The sequence below is a fragment of the Leuresthes tenuis genome, unplaced genomic scaffold (assembly GCF_036924035.1).
Source record: "Leuresthes tenuis unplaced genomic scaffold, fLeuTen1.0.hap1 SCAF_8, whole genome shotgun sequence".
Classification (NCBI taxonomy): Eukaryota; Metazoa; Chordata; class Actinopteri; order Atheriniformes; family Atherinopsidae; genus Leuresthes; species Leuresthes tenuis.
The window spans coordinates 4,367,567-4,387,065 of NW_027325362.1; the positions used below are offsets into that span (position 1 = coordinate 4,367,567).

Sequence of the window (19,499 nt, forward strand, 5' to 3'; positions counted from 1 at the left end):
GTAAATTGACACAGATATTTTTACTCCTTTTCACATGACTGTGAATTATTACATGAATTATTAGAATTCTGTAGATATTATGCTAGTAAATTCAAACAGTTTGGATGACTCATTTATTTAAGATCACTGATATACAACCTTTTAACCAGATATGAAGGAAATCTTATCTCAGACACTTTCTTAAATTTTAGACAAATACATTTAATGACTGCACAAGAAATCATTTGTGCCATAACTAACTCAAGATCTGGAGAGGGTTTTCTTTTTAACTGTAGGTGTAGACCGTAAAAGTGAGAGTATAGTATTTAAAACGGTTTAATACCTAACATGAATCAACAGATCACAGTATTTAAAAGCTCTGAATGGAGCTGGACACCACAGACCCTGTCAATTTCAAAGTTAGGCTGACAGAATTTAATGCACAAGGACATTCTTGCCGGAGGCTGAGTCCTGAGTTCAGATGTGTGACATGGAGACAAAAGCTAACCAGGGTTTAAAAGCAATCTCTAAATTCTGGTGTTTGAGAGGAGGTGGGTTGGGTGTGCCTCGTCACATTAGCCCAAAGCTGTGTGGTCTGTGAAAGACAGAACAAGACAAATGGCAGCAATTCAACCATCAGCATGGATTTGGTATAATCATAATGTGCTGAATGTGTGCAGAAAGACGAGTCAATACCAGTTTGGTCTTGAGGAGCAGCATTTATATTTCAGAGAAGTAATGCTGCACGTTGTGTTGCTGGTGGAAAAACTTAGTTTAAACATAAATGTCAGTGAGAGTACGTGCTAACAAATGGTGGTAGATTTCCCGATCGCTCAACCCGACAAAAATGAAACCATTAAATAACACGAAACAGTTATTGATCTGAAGCCGGTCTCTTTACTCAACCTTTCTGTCTGCGTACCTGCAAAATAAAGCTCAATCTACAAAGTCAAATGTTTTAATATCATTTTAATGAAATTAAACTTTCAACTCCAGTTTAGGTTTTATTTTCCACTACACTGGCCAACATGTCACTGCATGATCTTTTTGTTCGGTTTCATGCCTTCTGTGATTTCCTGAAAACACACACATGCTAGTCTTTTGCATCTATGGCCCTGAACTGTTTCACTGTCCACCTTAGCTTCATCGTTAGTTTCCTTTACTGAAATACAGAGTTATAAAAAGTTCCAGTCATCCCTGCTGCAACAGACAGAGTAAGCTTAGTGAAAAGTAGGCATTTTTAATTGAAAGTATCTTGAATTAAGGGCTGCACATCATGTCTCTTCAAAACCAAAGTGATTATCCAAGAGTGCCATTGGTGACCTGTGGAGGTGTTTGGCTGATTTGAAGTTGTTTCAAGTCTAAGTTAAAGGCTCATCCTGGCAACAAAGTGGCTCACAGGTTAACACTGCAGCATGAAAACATTAAATCTATTACATTATGTATGATGAAAATGTTTTTCTGTCTCTGAAAGCTGAGTCAAATCTAGTTGATGAGACACTGCGTTGTAAACAAATCTCGTCCCCTGAAAAAGAAACTAAAATCTGTAATTTCTTCATTTATCAAAACTGTTGAAATGATTTTCAATGTCTTCGCGGAACAACTCCATTGTGTTTAGAAAATGTAAACGAATCTAGAAACACTCAATAAACAGGCAAAGAGAAATGGAAAAGATTAGAAATTAAACAAGAAGCACCGCAGATCAGCAGATTTATTGATGACAGGTGAGCATGTCAGGATTGAGTCATGGCTCACCTTTCTGTGCTGAGCTCCTTCATTATGAAGTCAAATAATAGCTTCAGTAGTCCCAACATTTACAGAGCACGATATTACAAAATAGCTCAGGGAGTCTGGGGAAATCTCAGTGCTGGAAGGCCCCAGATAGAACCCACTATTGGATGGTCGTGGCACTGAGCCTTCAGGTGGCACTGCGTGAAAAACCGTCAGGTCCTCATGATAAATGCAGCCAAAGGGGCTCAGGAGTACCTCAAAAAACATTTTCACAGACTGCAGCTGCATCCGGAAATGTAACCTGAAACCTTCTGACGTGATTTTCTGTTCCAGACAGAAAGAGAAGAGTTTTAAAGGCAGCAGGACTATTATACAGATCCCATATATGAGAAAGCCACTGGTGAGATTTGTTCTGCCACGGGACTCTCATCCTAAAGTCTTTACATAATTTATACATCAGTCGTATCAGTTTCACCCTCTGGTCTGATTAAAACATATATCCATACGGTGGATCCCCTTTATGCCTTAGCTCAAACTTATTGACCCTTATTGGCCCAAAACTCAGATCATGATGATAGCAATGATCTAAGCTAGCATGATAACTGTCATGATATGAATTTGGCAGCTAAGATTTTAAAGGATAATTTCACGTAGTCTTTCTAGGAGACATGTGCGCTGTTATCTCAGCCTGCATCACAAAGAGGCCTGAGGTCCAGTCGAATAGTCCAAAAACGGCACACTAAGGCACACTAAGCTGCAATGTGCGTCTGCAGTCCTGAAACTACAAATGTTGCTTTTAGATGCTTCATCTAATTCCAAGTTATCACAATGGCTCTATGATATGAATCATATTTACATAATAGGATATTACTTCATTAAAATGCTTCCTGCTGCGGCGTTCACAGGAAACAGTCAGAAAAGAAAAGAATGGCGGATGGAGCGGGCTAAACTAAGTTTTGTATGATTCATAATTAAAGAAAAAGGCACAAAATGGACACATGTTACTCAGACTCACCCTCATATTTTTGCTCACAAATCACAGGTAGTGCAACAGGATAGAAATAATCTACTGTTGCTTTGAAATTCACAGTCATGGGGAACAGTGCAACAGAATTATTTTTTAGCTGGGGAGGCTGTAGCTCAGGAGGAAGAGCGGTCACCTGCCTGTCGCCTATCGCCAACTGGAAGGTCGGTGCTTCGACTCCAGGCTTTTCCAGACTCCATGTTGAAGTGTCCTTGGGCAAGACATTGGACCCCATGTTGCTAATTGATGCATCAACGCACAATGTGTGTGAGTGATTAGAACAAAAATCACTGTGTCGCATGCAGTGTGAGTGAATGGGCGAATGTGACATGTAGTGAGGAAGTGCTTTGAGTGGTCAGATTGGCTAGAAAAGCTAAAAGATATACTACAGGAAGCACTGAAGCTCCTTTTCCTTCTAACAACTCTTATCATGGCTGCAACTTAGATACTTCCAGGTCGTTTATTTAGTGCCTGAATCTAAGCAAGCAAGTAAGAATAAAACTGAAAAAGTAATTTAGTCTAATGGGACCTACAGTGGAGTTCAGTCAAGAATTTTACACACCAGTCTACAATAAGTAAGTCCCATTACTTCATACCACCCAGCCTCGTCATCCGGACTGGTTAATGATCCCTTATTTGTTCCTGGTGGCAGAGGGATAGTTAGTCAATAACAGCTGTTCCTGTGTCAGAGTTCACCAAAGTTAAACTCAAGACTTTACAAGGTTTCAGCTTCAATCTATAAGCGAAGTAAACATAAAATTCAATTTAAGAATTTTATATTCAATACAAGTAGGGCTGGGCACATTAACGTGTTATTTTTGCGTGAACTAATGAATTTATTATTATGAATTATTTGTCTCCCATTAACAAATTTTTTATTGTAAACGTAATTTGCTCACCGGCTTTTATTTTGAAAAAGCCTCGTAAGTTGCTTCCTGCTGCTGCGCTCACAGGACACAGTCAGAAAAGAGAAGAATGGCGGATGAAGCAGCTAAACAAACATGATCATTTTCACTTCAAAGTTCTTCCAGTGCAGTTATTTGTTATAACTGTTATTTGTAGTTATTTGTAAGCTCTGCAACGTTGAATTGTCTTATCACCGGAGTACTTCGATCATATGACTGTACAGTTCCAATAAAAGTGCATTATATGCTACTTTTGAATTCATTATTGGATTTTGCATATAACAATGCGATTAATCACAGGAAATCATGCAATTAACGCGATTAAAGAATTTAATATTTGCCCAGCCCTAAATATGAGCTATTTTTTAAATCACTGATTATCCCTCTTGTTAAGAATATAGTACACACTATAGTCAACGTATTAATGTTGCATAATTTCAGTGGTAATATTTAAAATGAGGCCCCTGGCTCTTATTTTTCTAACTGCTCGATTAGCACTGAATCACAAATTACTGTTTGTTGACTCTACAAAATGTATTGTTGACAAAAAGCAGGCTGATCCTTGCTGTTGCTTTATTTCTATCTATTTTTTCATTATATTTATTTCCTGTGAGAGTCTTGCGGGAAGTTGCATGCAAATGAATTTCATTTGTTTATTTTGTGCCTACACAGCCAATATCACATTGATTTTTGTCTGCAGGCAATCAATTACCAAAATATTCTAAACACAGAGCATGGGGTCAGATGTGTTTTAGAAGCGTGAACACATGCCCACTGTTGGGCTGAATTAATCCCACTCATTGGTATATTTTAGTGGCATTTTCTACCCAGAACACCATCTTCCAGATAAAGGCTCGCTGATAATTTGGGCCACAAAAAAGGCAACAGAATGTCCCGGCAGTGGCTGGTGATAAACACCTCTGTTTAGCACTGCAGGGCCTTTTGTTGGAAGTATTTGATTAAGCAATGAACAAAAGAGTAGCTCTGAGAGAGTCCTTCTCTATCAATCAGCTTTTACGACCCTATCATGAATTCCTCAGGTGTTCTGAAGAGTCTGTGTGCCATTGCTGCATAATTAAATCTGCTCTGTCTCTATCATGACTGTACTGAGCCGGCTCTCCTGAGCCTGGGTGTGTGCATTTTGCTCTCCATGTGGGTTTTATGCTGCAATGCTGTTATTGATGCCAGCATCTCTGCACAAATCCAGATAGTGTCAGTGTAAAAAAAAAACCACATTGCCGGAGGCATCTGGTATGCACATTACAATACACGCACACACATATTCCATTAATATAAGTCACTGCACGCACTCCATATGAAGTCACTGTGAAAGTGATGATTATTTTTGCTGCTTGTATCTGCTCACGTTTTCATCGCTAAACAGTTTATTTCCCTGCATTCGTGTCGATGTCCCCCATAAACTGTCGCTATTGCTAAATGACGCATGGAGACAGTTTCCAGTTTCTCCTCAGGCAATCTTTCCAAAGCCTGAATCTGTTTTCAAACTGAAACAAAATGGATCCTGAAACAAACGGCTTCGGCACCAGGGGCCGTGCTCATTATTTGTGTAAAGCATGTTTGTTCTGTACGTGTTTGGTCTGTAACTGTAGATATAAAACATTTTATATTAATGAACTCACACGCTCGTTATGGCTGACTGAGGTGATTGTAGCACCATCCTTTATTCTTGTTCATGAACTAATTAATAGCACATATCCTTCTCCATCTCAGCAGTTGTTGCTCTTATTCTCATTCAACTGGTGTAATTTCCTACTGTTTAAAAGTTCCTTGTCTCTGTTTTGTCACTGACTGGGAGATGAGCAACTCCTGACTGTAAGTTTCTGTATTAATTAGCATCTTGGGCTATGTGTGCTGTCAGAACACGAGAGAGTGAAGGAGATGAGAGCACAGACTGTGATACAAAAGTATGATAGATTTAACACATCATTCTCTGAAATTTATGCTTTGTGGAGACACTTTACCATAAAATAAATGTTATTTGTTGTCGTATTTTTTCAATCTTACTCAAATGAATTATAGAATGAGGAGTCTCTTGATTGGCTTGCGTAATCCGGTAAGGTTGGGAGGTCACAATGTCCAGGACATGTCTGTGTGAAGCAAGGCTAACTCCAGAGCTTCCATTTCTGGTGCATGTAGTACAGGGAGGACACGAGAAAAAAGAGGTGGACGGTGATGTGCTGAAGGACAGAGGACATCAGGTGATGCAACCAAGTGGAAAGTAAGGGAGGTGGGAGGCTATATATGTGAAACAAGGGTTTCAGGAAAACTTTAGGTCAGATTTTAGGCACAGCCAAACACAGCAGTGCCACCATGTGTCCGGTCAATGTCATTCATGGAACCAAGCTGGACTTTTTCCCTTATTGGACCATTGCCATTCTGCTTTCATTTTTTATTTCCCTTCACTAAAAATAATGCGTTTTAGTGGCGTTTTTGCCAACCATGAGGTGACAGACGTGCTTCAGTAAAGTGTCGTTGTATCATGAGCTAAACGTAACTCTGAAGTGACGTAACCGAGCCCTCACCCCTGCACCCTCCCTCCTCCTTCTGAGGATTTTAGGGCCTCTTGAAGCAGAGACTTGAGAATGAATGAGAATCAGGTCTGATTTGGAAAGCCTCAGTTGAGTTTTTATTTCCTTCCTGCTGCTTGCAGGAGCAACACTTTACAGGTGGCCGTTATGGGTCGACATCGTCTCGGCAGATTAGTGTCAAATTTATTGCTTTTTCTTCTCCAACTATGTATTTTCTTACATGAATTTCACAGATGGTTGTACAAGGGTAACATGTCAATAGTTTAGCTATTTCAAGTGTTCTGTCTGTCTGAAAGTCATTCTTCAGTTTTTAGTATCCATTTATTTCATGTGTGTGTGTGTATTCAACATTCAGAAGAAAATACAACGTTGGTTTTAGACGTACAAATTGGCCTCCAAACACTGAATGGAATCACCATGACAGCATGTGGGATGCTAATGAGGTTGGTGTCCTGCAGGGATTCCTTGTAAGGGATTGTCTCAGTGACAGCCTTGTTAGTCAGACATCAAACCAGAAACTAAGTCTTAAGAAAAGACATAAAAGTACTTTGGAGCAAGAAATTTCACAAAAGTAGGTCTCCCTCAACTTATGTTACAAAAGTCTAGATGTTACTGTCAAGATGACATTTTAATGAGATGAGATAATGCTGAAGAGAGAAATCTGTCTCTACCTCACAGACCAAACCCCAGATATAGGTGCATGTGGCAGAACCTGATCCGAGCCAGCAGTCCCTCAACATCCTTTGGGCTTTTAAAAGTTGAAAGTTAAAAACACTTTCTTGTGGTGTCTGTATTCTTTTGAGGAATTCACAGCAGATGAGCTACTGTGTAACTGAGTGAGGTTGCCTTGTCAAGCGTATTCTGAGGTGCAGAATCAAAGAACTGCTTTGTTTCATTGCATATCAATGTCTCCAGGGACAAAGATGAGCATCAAGAGATTTAAAAGAGAGAGTCTGGGACCTACATTGCACCACAGTGGAGCTTATTTAGGCATCCTGTCAGGAAGTTTTCCGGAAGGAAAGGAGGCTGGGGGGGTGGGGACAAAGGAAGGATCAGTGTGGAAGAAGAGGATTCAAACGGGATCAAAAGCAATAAAGTGGAACGTATACAGCAGTATTAGAGGAAGAAAGCATCTCTGAACAACATGTGGGACATTTGAGGGATCTGTTCGTAGGCCTTTGAGGTTAAGGTCATCAAAAAGGTATTACATAAGAGTGTGAGATACAACAGTATAAACACTGTACAATTAAGTACAATCTCATCCTAATGTTAGACTGTAAGCTTAAAGGCAGCATATTGTATTTATTTCAACAACATCTAAAGTCCTTCAGTGCATGTGAAACCCATCTCTCTCCCTCTGTAAGGGTTTAAAATCTTGCTCTTTGCCGATGATTCTTGATGGTTTTATGTCCAAAGAGACCCTGAGAACTTAAATGCCTTAACTAAATCCCTCATCAGTGATGAATCCTGGCATTGAAAGGTCTTATCATTGACTGATTTGGTGGTATTTTGGACTTATTTAATGCAGCTGCAACTTACAGAAAACTAGTTTGACTTATTATGATGAGCGTGTGCATGAGTTTCATACATCTACATGCATAAGTGATGCAAAGTCAATTTAAAATGTCTTGAAATACAAATCTGAAGGTTTGATACATATGATATCGTCAGCTCATGTGCAACGCATACCAGATATGTTGTTGATATAAACAGCACACTTCCAGTACATTTAGTTTGTTCTGTCCATCTATTTAAAGTTGAACTGTCATTTCACTTTAACACTGTGAGAAAAAGTCTGTTTTTCCCCAAGCAGCATTAAAATGTTTTCACTTGAGCCTGACTCATAGCTGGCTTTGCTTTGGCATTATATTACAATTGATAAAGTCATGAAGGTAATTGCAATTAAAATTCACTGACCGCCCTTATTAGAAGCTTTTTGCTTCTCATTCTATGTATCAAATTATCTGCAAAATTGTTGGAATCAGGGTAAAAGTATAGGGTATAGAACAGGGAGTCATATTTTCATAATTCATGGTATAAAATTACATCAGGCAAAATAGAATAATTGAGTTAGTTTATTGGTTTTAGCATTTATTGGTTTAGATGTCAGCAGTTTTTGTTTGTGGAAAAGGGACTTTAGTGAATTCCAGAAAACCTGCACATGATTGCTTGAGTAGGATGAAAAAGATAATTAAGTTAATTTCTGTGCTACTCTTGGAGTTTGTTTTAAGTTTGTTTCCTTGTCATCCAGATAAGTTTTCCAATGCAACAAGAGAGGTTTGTTCTGTTACATCATTTAGGAAAGAAAGGATATTGATTGATTGATTGATTGATCAGCCCTTTTAACATGTGGTATAAGTCGTAGTGAGTACCTAAACTAACTAACAAGCAGATTGTGGATGTTTCCAAATGAGTTGGTTATCATTTGTGGCACAGAAAAATAACCAAACAATGCCTTTTACTTCCAGTATAACCTGCACAATGCAGAAATGTATTTCTCATTTTTGGGGGGGGGCATAGCAACATTTTTAGGAGTCACGAGCATCTCTGGCATCCCCATCCTTCACTGTAGCTTTCAGAGTTATGACACTGCCAAGTGCCTTTCTACTCTCAGTTTTATCAGCCTGTCAGTAGCCTCTCATATACCTCGGTCCCTGAAAAGATAAGATATAGATATAAACTGGTTCCATTTAGACAGAGCAGTTTTCAGTAGGTGTGAAAAATATTGAAGGTAACCAAAAATCTAAATATAGCCTCCTTAAGACATCGGAGTGAGTTTCTGCTGCATGACATAGAAATACATGCTCTAACTGTATCTGAGGGATTTCTCATAATGTGTGAAATGCTTTTTTTTGTTCCCTTTTGTGTTCCCAGCACTGCAAGCGGCCCTCCACCTCTCGCCAGGGTAATGTGTGTGAGTCCAGCTTTGCACACTGCAATATCACCACCTCAGCATCCAACAGCTCCAGAAGCACAGCGAGACATTACAGGTATGACATTTAATTGCACACACAGACATACACGGGTGTAATTTTGTGCCAGAAATAAAGCTTTTGCTCAATTCACTGCAGGGAAAAATGCAGATTATATCAACAATGGGCAACTTCAGTGTCCTTTCTAATCAGCATGGACTGTGAAGAGAGAAATTGAATTATCCACATTACAGTGCAGCCAAAGCTAATTGCTGATTTCCAGAAGAATGATAGTAATTATAATTAAAGCTATAAACACGTTAATAAGCATATCTGTAACAGTCATGAGCACAGAGGAGATAGGACAGAGATAAAATGGAAACCACACGAGCCAGCACAGACCTATAACTCTTAGTAAGCTTTCCTACACTGCCGGCTGGGCTTGTTCGTCAGTGACTCAAGCACACAAACACAAGTCCGCTTTTGACAGAGTTAGAATTTACATCTTGTTCCAAGGCAGGAGTTTCTATTTCAATGCACATCAGCGTGCACGTTCACCTTGCTGAGCCAGAAGGCAGGAAGCTCCCGTGGGTCAGGTTCCTACATCAGACATCAAACCATAGATTCTCCCTCCCAGTTACACACTTAATGTTGAATCAGACGACAGGACCTCTTGCTTTCAAATTTAATGCTAAATGGTCCACATCAAAAGGTGGGAGATGTGTTGTAGTGTATGTGACTGATTAACACATGTCCTGAAATGATGTATTTCCCACTTGACTATGATCTTTCTCTAAATCTAAACCTCCCCAGTTTTGGTTTAGTTTTGTGCCTAAACATAACCAGTTTTAGTGCTGCGATGCCTAAACCTTGGTGTTTGAATACAGGGAAGAAAAAGTAGCTGTCCTACGGTGGCCTCATCTTAGGTCTTCTGACTTTTCTCCACATAATAAGGACTTTGCTGCTTGTTATAAAGTTCCAAAGTGATATTTGCTATGGTTGCTTGACTTTACATTTTACTGATTCAGTAGACAATAATCAAAAGTATTGGGCTTAAGTTTATTGACACTTGGTTATGTGGACGATTGAACCACCAACCCTCTGATTAATGGTCATCTGCTCTAACTACATACCTGCTGAGCCAAAGCCCCCACTTCATGCAGCTGGTTCCTCAGGGCACAAATGACAACGAACAGCATGTGTTTATTTGAGAGATGCAACAGAAATATTGTACCCTCCAGAAATAAGATCGGGTTGGACAAGCCCAGCAATGGTGACGACACCAGCAGAGATGCCTTACTCTCTAAGTTATCTACTGTATGTCAGATGAAAGCCTGTCAGACTAAACTGTATATAGAGAAATGACTTGAGATTGGAAGGCTTTTAGGAATTGAATCTATGGTTTTGCCTCAGTATGTTTGTTAGAATATAAACACAATGGTTCTAAATGTTAACCTTTTTAACCTTTTGATCATCATATGGGAAATGGGCAAATTATATACAAATGCTTTTTTGACCCTCTCTTTTCATCACAGTGAATGGTATTCACTTGGCAGCATGTCAACACACTCATATCTTTCTAACCATTACTGCTGAGCAGCTACTAAAGCAGTTGGAGGTGAATCGCCCTTTTTCCCAGACGAAACCAGAAATACCGTCTGACAGCCCTCAAACCAAACCTCTCGACTAAACTCCTGCAAGACTTCTCTCCCCCTTTCTCTCCTCATTTAGCTGTCTCTCTGTGAAGAGTGTTGTTGACGGTAATATTACTTGGCTGCCAGTCTGTGCCACAAATCACATCCTTAGCGGACGATCTGGGTTTATTTGTTTGCCATCACACCATCTTATACAAAGATTTGGACACTATTGTCGGAGCAGCTGAGAGTGCTGGGAAACCAAGCCCAGAATAATTATGTGTTTTGGAAATATCTTCTTTACAAGCAGAAACGAAAAACTTCCAGTAGTCTTAAGGGCCTGACTCTAAGAAGGCAAATCCATCCTTCAGAACCGCTGATTTGAATATGAATGGGGCTCCAAAGTGGTGTTTTGTGCAAAAATTAAACCTAAACTCCAAATATGATGGCAGCGTGGAGAGGGTATTTGTCCCTTTCATGATATAAGTCAAACTGTACTCACACAAATACAGGCACTAAGTAAAGCTTTTTCTTGAAATAGTTGCAATAAAGTGGCGATACATGCTGCATCAAGTGGATGACACACCACTACCTGACAAGTAGCAATTTCAAAGTGGCTGATTAGCTGATTTTGCTTTCTTTGTTTCTTAGAAGTGGGTCCTTGTCTCACAGCCCTGACCAGAAAACACGGACAGCCCATTTGTCAGCTCCTCGCAGGACCCCACCTATACCCAGAGGAAGGCTAAACCTGATAGGAGGGTCCAAGTATTCGGGCCCCGCTTACCAGCACCTTCAGGAAGTAGACTCATCTGAGAAGGAGGTGGAAGCTCAAAAAGGGTGAGAAGTTATCGAAAAAAATAGAAATCAGTTCTACTTGGTCTTTGAATGTGTGTTTACATTGATTTATTAGCATTATTGAGTACTACAGGCCACTTCGGCTGTTTTTTTTTTACATGTATTGAGGGTATTTTAAGGTTTTATCCACACCTCCCTCTCAGTCTGTCTGATTCTCCTCTTTGCTGTGTCCTCCAAGTGCTGAGTCATTCCAACAAAAAAACACTAAATGAAAAATGGATGCCACAGACAAAAGCTTTGGATTTTATTTCAGGAATGGATATTTCAAAGCCAATACTTTGGTTTGGTTTTTCTTTAAAGAAGCCGATACTGCTTTTTGTTTTACCTACAGTAACCCCCCCATTCCTTGGTTTTCCGATCTGCTGAGCAAAGATAAAACCAAGGTCATTTTATGTTGTGGTGTGCAGTACTGTGGCACAAGATGAAGAGAAGAGCTTATCCTGGTGTTTTTAAGGACAAGATGCAGACTGCACATCTGCATGTTTCCTCTGACTTACTGTTACACCTGTGCTAATTTCTGATTATCAGCTTTTTAATGAGCGATGGCTTAGAGGAAGACCAACAATTAAATCGTGGTATTGCATGCATGGCAGCCAGGGCAAATGAAAAGGATCAGTGTGAAATGAATGGCAAGAAATGAATTCAGTGTGAAAAATGCTTAGCTTTGACCCATTTTATTTGGTGGATCATGAATCAGTGCTTTAACCACCTGCACTGTCAAGCTTCACTTCAGGCATCCAGGTCCCTGCAGTCCCAGCTCTGCATTAAGCTCCACATGACCTACATTCATGCTAAAAAAAGAGAAAAAACATAGACACGGCTGGACTAAACACTATTAAACATATATGAGCATTTTCTGCTACATTCAGTGCTGGCATGCAGAAGTTTTAATGTTCTAAATGTTTTCCACTTGTGAATAATCTTTCTCTCTGTAGAATGATGGACTCCAGATAGTTTGGAAATGGCCTTATAACCCTTCCCAGATTGATGGGCAGCAACAGCTGCTTCTCTGAGATCACTGCTGATGTCTGTCCTCCTCGGCATCGTGTTAACACACACCTGAATGCTGCAGAGCAGCAAACTGACAGAACTTCTGCTTTTATAGAAATGGTCAGACTTGCTGATCATTTAATCAGGTGCATTTGATTAGCAGCACGTGGCTGCTACTGTCCCTCCTAATTCCTATAGAAGCAGTGAGGGTGGATTTTTCACACTCTGCTTTTGTATTTTGGCTTAGATTTTGTTAGATAGAAAATAACATGTTCTTGTTCATCTGAGGTTATATTTGGTGAACTGTGAGACCTCGTAAGGACCAGAAGAGTTGTTTTTTTTTTCAATATACTGATAAATAAAACCTTAGAATTTAAGGTGGATGTACTTCTTTTATGCTTTTATACTTCATATACCAAAATAAATTTACCTGCCGTCACCATGTAATGTGGTGTTATAGTCTTCTATAATACTTCTCAAGTATTTGATACAAGGACTGTGAAACCAAACTTACTCGTCCCAAGTTTTCTCCGGCCAACTCAAACTTTCTCTGATTGATCCAAGAGTTTCCCATTTTAACAAAGTGTCCTCTTGTCTCTTAAAGGGACCATTTGTTTGACTCCCCCAAGAGTTGGTTCCCCGAAGAGCCAGCCAGTCAAACCGTCTCCCTTTCAACGAAAATGTCACTTAGGTGTTCTTTAATTGGTCCACGTGTCCTCTGCTTATGTAAGAGCCCTTTGCAGTTGAAATTTAGCTCTGCTTAGACCTTTTTTCTTTATTTTTACCCCTGTCAGTAGAGCATCTATGCACTCCACTGCACACCATTAAAATTCCCTATCATAAAGACACACTCATGCACAGATGCTGCAACAATAAACAAACTGTGCAGAAAAATACACAAGGTAATTCTGGGTAGTTTTCTAACCCATATTAGTCATTCTGGCATTCACACACATGTATTAAGACCACACACACAGGAGCACTCACACACCTACACGCTCATTCACTCTAATAAGTAAGATCTCGCATAACAGCAGATGGACAGTCACATGACACCATCCATGTAATATAGTGTTATAGCCTGGGTTGCCATGGAGACATTTGACCATGACTGCATGGAGGCTGAGAGAGATGCAGAGACAGAAATAGCAGAGAAATAGTTTCAAAATATAAAAACATTAGTGGTAAAGGAGGAGTGTGCAGATAGCATATGACAGTTGGAAAATGCTTTAAAGAAGGGATGCCGGATCCTTCTCATGACTGTTTGAGAAACACAGTGTTATCTAACAAAATGGCTGACAGGGAGACCGACTGTCCTGTGTTGTTACTACAATTTTAAGATAAAGCTGTCTCCAAAATGGCTGATGGAGAGCTTGGGTGAATTTACAGATACTGAGTGTAATATTTTTTCCAACACGGCAGCATTTCCCTCCCCCTCTAAGTTTGCTTTCCTCTACATCATACACACAGCCTTCAGCTAGACAAACGCAGCCTCTGCACGTGCAGGCATGTAAACACCTACATACATGTTTTGTACATGTGTTGCTTGTCCTGCACGTAAGTCAGTGTCACAAGGTCATTTCATCATATTACATTAGGATTCTACTTGGAATTTATCAACAAACAGATGGGATATTTTCAGAAACTATCTTTAAGGCAGTGGATTAATAAAAATGCCTGTTACCACTTGTTCCTGTAATGAGCTCCCATTAAAGTTAAAAAGCCTGGTCACTTATCTCACCTCACTTGCACACAGTCTCCATGTGATACCCCTGTAGCTGCTCCTGCATGGCTCTGGGGTCTATATTTGAACTGCGCTTCATAGATTTTTGCAATCTGATTATGTTTCAGCACATCAAAAGAGAGATTTGTCTGTGAATGTTATCTTGGGAATTAGTACCCTCGCATCATCCTCTCTTATCACTTGCAGGATCCTCTCTGTGGGCCTGCTAAATCTCAGCTGTGGTTTTCAGAGAGGTTTTCATGTCTCGGAAAAACACTGCAGAGATAAAACAAGGGAGTGATTTCCTTTGAGTCTTAAAAAGCACCCTCTCCACCCACCTCTATTTTTAAAGCCTTGATGGAGAGACTATTGTGTGTGTGATGATGGTGTAACAAGTAACAGTGACACCAAGTTGGTTTTTGACATGGCTGAGAAGCCTATCCTTCGAAGAGGATAATGAATTATTACACGAAATTAATGAGGCTCTGCTGTAGATTATCATTGGATTTAGATGCTGATAAGATTGAGGGGAATGGTCAGTCTTAGAAAAAGATTAAGTGAGGAGTCTGTGAAGCCAGATCGAGACCCAGATACAGAATAAAGACAAGAAGTTTGCATTCAGGGCTTTCTACGCGTAAATCTTTCAGGTAGAAAGGGTTTTAGGAACTCAGTTTAGATGGTCAGAACCAGAGATTGACACCATCCAGAACCAGATCTGTGTGAAACCAAAAGTCAGAGCATTTAATTCCTTTATTTCAGAGATCACAAGTTATTTATTCAGCTATCTCAAGATGACAGAGCTAATTTTGTCATGACAGTGGGTTAATTTGTGTTGTTATCTCTTTGTTTGTCAACTATAGGAAAATATCGTTTGCTATTATATTGGCGGTAAACAAACCTACACATTTATGGTTCAACTTAATTTTCAGTCACAGATCCCCTCAAGCGATCATAACAGCAAGCTTGAAAGCTGAACTAACTTTTAATCAAACGAACCAGACACTGAGTAACTATAATTACTCTGTGATCTCAAAACAAAGATTTTTTTCATGATAATGGGTTAATTTGTCTGGTCTTAAGAAAATAAAAGACTGATTTCTCTCGGCAATTATATAAATTAAGTTGTCTTATCTCAACATAACAATATAATCAACTTGGCATGTTAAAATTTTTGCATATTTTAGACTTTTCCCTGCTTCAACACACCTAGCTCACATCATTGGGTCATTAACTGGCCTCTACAGAACTTGTCATCATCAAACATCTCAAATATGTAGGGCAGTGGGCCCTGAGGACCAGGATTGGGAAACACTGCGTATGACTAATGCTCAATAGAGTCAAAGTGTCGTTGTGATGCTGAGCAACAGCAGTGAGCAAGTTTCCGGCTGCAGTGATAACTTATGACGTGTCTGTTCCAACGAGTGTTGGATGTGTAAGAGTCCTGTTAAAAAAATGCCATTTAAGTCTACACAACACTTTATTTATTTGCACACAGTGCAGTCCAGTATGTGGCCTGCAGGCACCATTCAAAGTTCTGAATCAGCTATGTTTTCACAAAGCCTTTGATTGGAAGCTAAGTTCATATCAAGCAAGTGCAGAAAGCAACTGGGGTATATTTCTCATATTGTATGTCATACAAACACCACAAATACCATTCTAAAGCCTCAAAGATTAGCTCTATACATTTAGAGGTGTTTTTGTGACAGTCAACACAAAACAGGTGAGTAACAATGGAGAGCAGGGCAGTTGTGACACAAAAAAATTGTGATGTGATGGTTTTTAGGGTTTGTCACCTTCTGTTTCTTATTTGAAATGTTTCTTTTTGAATGCTTGTATTAATTTTGCTACCTGCGTTGGTTTTAGCCTCACCTGTGTACAGTTAGCTGATTATTCTTCACCTGTATTTGGGTTAATCATTACCTTCCTTCAGTGGATATTTTCCCTGTTCTGGGTGCATTTGTCATGGTTTAGCGATGGAGATGAAGGAGCAGTTCCTAGATGCAGGCACGGGACAGGAGCCAGAGAGAAACTTAAGAGGTTTATTATAAATAGAAATCATAGCAACGCTGGAGAAACACAAAATTAAAGAACTAGAAAACACAAAAACCACAAGAGAAATAAACTGTACAAAACTCGGAAGTAGAACTATGGCATCGCAGAAGATGGCGAGGATCTGGCAAAGACTGAGAGGAGCTTGGAGACTAAATACTGTGGGGAGAGTGATTAGTGATAGGCTACAGCTGATGGGAATTAACACGGGCAACGGGAGTGGAACTGGTGACTAACGGGAGGGAACTGAGGAAAACAGGAAATGGCAAGACTAAACTAAACAGACTTAACTTATAGGAAACTAGACAACCAGAAAAATACAAAATAACATGGATCATGACAGTATTTAGTTCCCTGCAGAGGGTAATGATTCATGTTATATAAGATTAAAAACTTGAAGGGAACAGAAACGCTCAGTTCTGAGGGAACCATGAACTGGGCAACAGTCCATCACTTCCCATTAAGTTACAGCAAAATTAGCCATTGGCCACTGCAGCTCACTTAAGTTATAAAATGTTTGCAAATCAGTCATTGTAATTTATGTTATCAGAATACAATTCAAGAGGATAAAATACCTCAAAGTAACTTTGCAATTTTCAAAACTCTATGAAAATTCTCCAATTAGCCTATTCGCAAGCTAAGCTAACAATAAATAGCTAACAATCTTTAGCTAGCTTTTACGTTAGCTTTTGTTGCTAAAATTACTACAATAACAGGTGTTTCAAATGAATGTCCAGTGTAGTTCACACAGAGAGTGAGCTGTCTGTGTATATGATGTTTTAGTGTTCTGATATGGAGGAATTTTCCTTAGCAGGCATTCCTGCTAAGAGAGGATAAGGAAGAGATGCTGGAATATGGAATGGAAAATCGCTGTTGTTTTCCGGAGTCTTTGCACACTTTCAGTCAATATATTGGTCCACTTTGCATTCAGTCATGTTGGAATATTTTATTTCTTGTGTGTATTTAGATCTTGGATTTGCCTTTATACAGGTTTTGCTGGACCCTCACTTATGTCTGCAACACTGGCTGCCTTTGACCTCAGCTTTAATACCTATCACTGTAATATTTAGACATCTGTTTCGTCACTCATCACTGTTAAGTCTTATTTTTAACAAAAATTATTAATGATTAAATATCATAATATTTTCCTTTGTACATGTGAATGTGATTAGAAATTATGAGGAAGCAATGTGGCAAAATTAACACTTCAGGCTGAGTATAAGCTGAAACTGAAAGGGACAAACTACACAGCACAGAATTACCAAGGTGAACACAGTTAACACATTGCACTGTGAAGGGGAAAGAATATGCAAGTAACAAAGAGATGGATGCACTGAGAGTGCAATGCAGATTCTAAACTTTTGCCTATTTCCACTTAAATCAGTGCCGTTACACAATCCCTGGGAACAGTCTTAATAAGTTATCTTGACTTGTTTTACTCTGTGCTTTATAAAAGAAAAAAAAAGAATCAGAAATGAGCACACATGATGTATTGTCCTTTGCTCAGAGTTCACCTCCTTAGCATACATTTTTACTTTAAATCAGTAAAATAGACATCTTCATTTCCTCCTTACTTATGTAAGGGAGTTGAAATTTCTTTTAGTTTTTTGTGGGTATTTGAAGTCAGATATAAAGAGAAGAAAGAAAGATGTCGGACTCATCTTCTTCCCCCCTCCGCATCCTTGGTTAGCCTGTGAGATGACACAGGGCGGAGAGCTGTGCCTCTGTGCATTCTGCCAGAGTTTCAGCGTGGGAGTATGAAAAGACGATCGAGTTGAAAACACACACCAGACACAATGACTTTTTTTCAAGTGAAGTGTGGAAGTTTTTCTTCAGTTGAATAACCTTTTCTACCTCCCCCCTCTCCCTGCCTCTGTCTTGTTTGTCTCCATCTTCTCCAGTGTTCAAATGCAGGTGGAGAACCAGCGCAATGACTCCAGAGAAGATGCCTTTGTACATATGCAAACTCCTCTTTCCATGGAGACTAAGTTGGCATTGCCTTGGCGTGGCCGTGTGGAGGTGGGCTCCGGCCTTTGCCTTCCACCTGAGCACAACAATCCCATTCCCGCCACCCGCAGCCTGAGGAGACCTAACCGCCGTGATAGCCACTCCCCTCCTCCCCCATTTCGCTCCTGCTCTATCCCTATTATCCCCTCTGTCCAGTGTCACCACGACAACGAGGTGTCATGTATGCAAACCAGTGTCACTCCAGCACCCACAGCGATGTCAGTCACCTGTGAAGTTACGCTCTGCAAGGAAGAGAGGAGGCAGAAGACCGCACACGTCAGGCTGTTTTCGTCCTCCTGCTCGTCCGCCGTTGGACAGCAGCAAGACGAGGTGGCGCTGCTGCTGGAGGAAGCACAGGAGCAGCTCAGGGCACTGGCGCTGGCTCACAGGAAGCAGGAGGAGGGTGGGATTATCAGTAATGGATCAACAGCTGCACAGGTGGAGGCCAGAGAAACTGTTTGCTTCCTGAACCTTAATGGAGGAGGCGCTGGGGGGCTTAGCTGTAATGGACCCACGCAGACCCAGCTACTCAGCCCCAGCCTATCGCACAGAGACTTGGGACCAACCAGCCAATGAAAAGACAAAGTTTAAGACACTCAATTTTGGTTTGACACTGTTTGACGGACCCCTGGTGTTCTGTAAATGTGGGATGCTGGATGGAAAGGTTGAATTGAAAAAAAAAAAGGAAAATATTAACAAGGATATGCATACTGTATGGATAAAAGCATACAAACACTTCTCGAGTGACCACCTTTTCACAGACTGACAGTATGGAAAAAAAACATTTACATGCATTTATTAACAAAACAAGAGAAACACTTCTACTTAGACAAAAAGAAACCAAATAGTCTGTCAAATCAATGGTGTTTTTAATTGTAAAAAGAATATATAAATATATATATATATAAATATATATGGATATAAATATATGGAATTTAAAAAGTGACCAAGTGCAAAGGTGAAGAACACAAGAATGATGTTACTATTTTCTTTTTTTCCTTCCCTGTTTTGTATTAACTGTCACATTTTGGTTCTGGCTCAGTTGTAACGGAAGAACTTCATCAGTATCCTGCTGCACATCCACGAGCCATGAATCGGATTCTGTGAGGCCACACAGAGTCGAAAATGGCCATCGAATAGG

General features: G+C 39.9%; 1 protein-coding gene across 1 annotated transcript in view; it reads left to right on the forward strand.

Moving 5' to 3' along the window:
* LOC140312745 (pro-neuregulin-3, membrane-bound isoform) overlaps positions 1-19,091 on the forward strand; it is a 357,971-nt gene extending 338,880 nt beyond the window's left edge. The window contains exons 7-9 of the mRNA XM_072390537.1: positions 9,063-9,178; positions 11,386-11,571; positions 18,253-19,091. Of these exons, the coding sequence (XP_072246638.1) occupies positions 9,063-9,178; positions 11,386-11,571; positions 18,253-18,934 (984 nt within the window). The 3' untranslated portion in view covers positions 18,935-19,091. The remainder of the gene's footprint in view (positions 1-9,062; positions 9,179-11,385; positions 11,572-18,252) is intronic.
* Positions 19,092-19,499: the final 408 nt, after the last annotated feature.